Source organism: Lepidothrix coronata, unplaced genomic scaffold (assembly GCF_001604755.1).
Source record: "Lepidothrix coronata isolate B3197 unplaced genomic scaffold, Lepidothrix_coronata-1.0 Scaffold352, whole genome shotgun sequence".
Taxonomy (NCBI): Eukaryota; Metazoa; Chordata; class Aves; order Passeriformes; family Pipridae; genus Lepidothrix; species Lepidothrix coronata.
Window position 1 is genome coordinate 10681 of NW_016690532.1, and position 2477 is coordinate 13157.

At 68.9% G+C, this 2477-nt stretch overlaps 1 protein-coding gene across 1 annotated transcript; it reads right to left on the reverse strand.

The window, feature by feature from the left end:
• Nucleotides 1-41: 41 nt before the first annotated feature.
• On the reverse strand, nucleotides 42-2343 carry LOC108509325 (myosin light polypeptide 6). The gene is made up of 5 exons (XM_017838696.1): nucleotides 2280-2343; nucleotides 1174-1317; nucleotides 921-1094; nucleotides 266-343; nucleotides 42-155 (listed from the first exon to the last, which is right to left on the reverse strand). The coding sequence occupies exons 2-5, from the start codon at nucleotides 1241-1243 to the stop codon at nucleotides 127-129; spliced, it is 351 nt and encodes a 116-aa protein (XP_017694185.1). The 5' UTR covers nucleotides 1244-1317; nucleotides 2280-2343; the 3' UTR covers nucleotides 42-126.
• Between the last annotated feature and the right edge of the window lie 134 nt (nucleotides 2344-2477).

Sequence of the window (2477 nt, forward strand, 5' to 3'; positions counted from 1 at the left end):
TTTTTTTCTTTTTTTTTAATAAAAAAAAAAAAAGACCCCAGGGCGGGAGAAAAAAAAAAAAGGAAGGAAAAAAAAAACTGGAAGTAACTGAGGGAGGGGGCGGGGGGAGGCGTTACCCCTGCGGCGTCACCCTGACAAGATGTGTCTCACAAACGCTGGGAGGAAGGAAGGAGACATGATGGTCAGGGAGGGAGTGTGGTCACGGACGAACCCCCCCCGGGACCCCCGGCACCCCTGGGACCCCCCTCCCACCCCCAGCCCTCACCTTCGTAGTTGATGCAGCCGTTGCTGTCCTCGTGCCCGGCCACGAGCTGCTCCACCTCCTCCTCCGTCATCTTCTCACCTGAGAGACATTCGTGTCACCCTGGGGTGGGGGGGACACACACTGGCCTTGCAGGGGGTCCTGGGGGCTGCCTGGGGGCTTGTGATGATCCCAGGGCTGGTGGGAGCTGACAGGACCCCTGCAGCTGGCTGGGCTTTGGGGGTCCTCAGGGATGGCTGAGGGGTCCCTGAGGGGGTCCCCTGCATTAGTGCCACCAGGACCCCCATGTCAGCATCTCCAGGAGCTCCAAGGCACCAGGATGCCCATGTCAACGCCTTCAGGACCCTCAGGGCACTGAGACCCCCGTGTCAGCACCACTGGGACCCCCAGGGCAAAATGACCCCTGAATCTACACCTCCAGGATGCCCAGTGCCCCAGGACCCCCCTGTCAGCTGCACCGAGACCACCCAGAGCACCAGGGCCCCCCCGCCAGCCCTCCCATCCCGCTGGATCCCTGGAACCCAACACCTCGGGGACCCCACTCTCAGACCCCCCCAGACCTCCCTCTCTGGCCCAGGTTGGGTTTCGTTTCCCAGTGAGATCTGGTTTCCCTGTGGACATCAGGGTTTGGGGGCCCGGCGGGGGGGTCGAGGCTCACCCAGGGTGACGAGGACGTGGCGGATCTCGGCGCCCATGACGGTGCCGTTGCCCTCCTTGTCGAAGACCCTCAGCCCCTCCACGTAGTCCTCGAAGCACCCCTGGTCCTTGTTCTTGGCGATCGTTTGCATCATGGGCAGGAACTGCTCGAAGTTCAGCGTCTTCACGTTCATCTCTGTGGGACGGGGCACGTGGGTGAGGGCTGGGGGGTCCTGGGGGCCCGGGAGGAGGGAATAGGGGGATCCCCCACTCACCATCGCTCTTGGGGTTGCCCAGCACCTTCATGACCTCGGCGTTGGTGGGGTTCTGGCCCAGCGCCCGCATCACGTCCCCGCACTGGCTGTACAGGATCTTCCCATCGCCCGTGCGGTCGAAGAGCTGGAAGGCCTCCTTGAACTCTGCCAGGACCACCACGTCAGCGGTGCCAGGACCCCCGGGGCACCGGGACGCCCAACACGCCAGGACCCCCCGTGTCAGTGCTGCCAGGACTCCCACATAAGCACTGCTGGGATCTCCAACACATTGGGCACCCCCCCATGTCAGCGCCACCAGGACCCCCAGGGCACAGGGACCCCCGACTTAGCACCTCCAGAATCTCTGCATCAGCACCACTGGAACCCCTGCGGCAAAAGGACCCCCGACTCTGCACCTTCAGGACCCCCAATGCACCAGGATGCCCCCGTGTCAGTGCCCTCAGGACCACCAACGCAGCGGGACCCCCGTGTCGGTGCCCCCGGGACCCTCAACACACCGCCGGCCCTCCCACCCCGCTCCATCCCTGGAACTCGACACCTCCGGGACCCCACAGCCGCTTCCCCGGGACCTCGGGGACCCCACTCCCAGCCCCCCCCTCCGGCTCCGGGTCGGGTTTCGTTCCCCGGTGGGATCCGGTTTCCCGGCGGAACCCGACGCCGGCCGGGATGCAGGTCGGGCCGCCCTCGGGGATGCTGCCCGGGCAGGGCGCGGAGCCCCCGGCGGATCCCGGAGAACCGGGAGCGCTCAGGAATCCGCGGCCCCGCCCCGCAGGAATGCGCGGCCGAGGCGCGCTGTGCCCATATAAGGGCAAATTGCGCAGGAGGGGCCCGGACACCCTCCGGTCCCGGTGCCGGTCCCGGTCCCGCAGCCCCGGCCCCGCAGCCCCCGGCCCCGGTCCCGCATCCCCCCCGTTCCCCCGGAACGGAACGGCCCCGCCCGGGACAGACTTTGCCCGGGAAAAGGCCCCGCCCGCGGCCGCGCAGGAAGCGCTGGGGGCGGCGGGGCCGGTCCGGGGGGGGTCCGTTCCTGGTACCCCGAGCTGGGGCGGGTCCAGCCCCGCTCCCGCTCCCGGTGCCGCTCCCGGTGCCCGGTGCCGGTCACTCACCCGCGGTCTGCTCCTCCGAGAAGTCGCACTGCGGGGAGAGCGCGGCGGTCAGCGGGCACCGGCATCCCCCGGGGGGGATGGAGCGACCGCCCGCGCCCGGTGCCCGCCGAGCCCGCCCGGTGCCCCCCGCGCCCCCGCTCCATCCCCCGGTGCGCCCCCCGCCCCGACCCCCCTCCAGCCCCGCCCCGCCCGAGCATC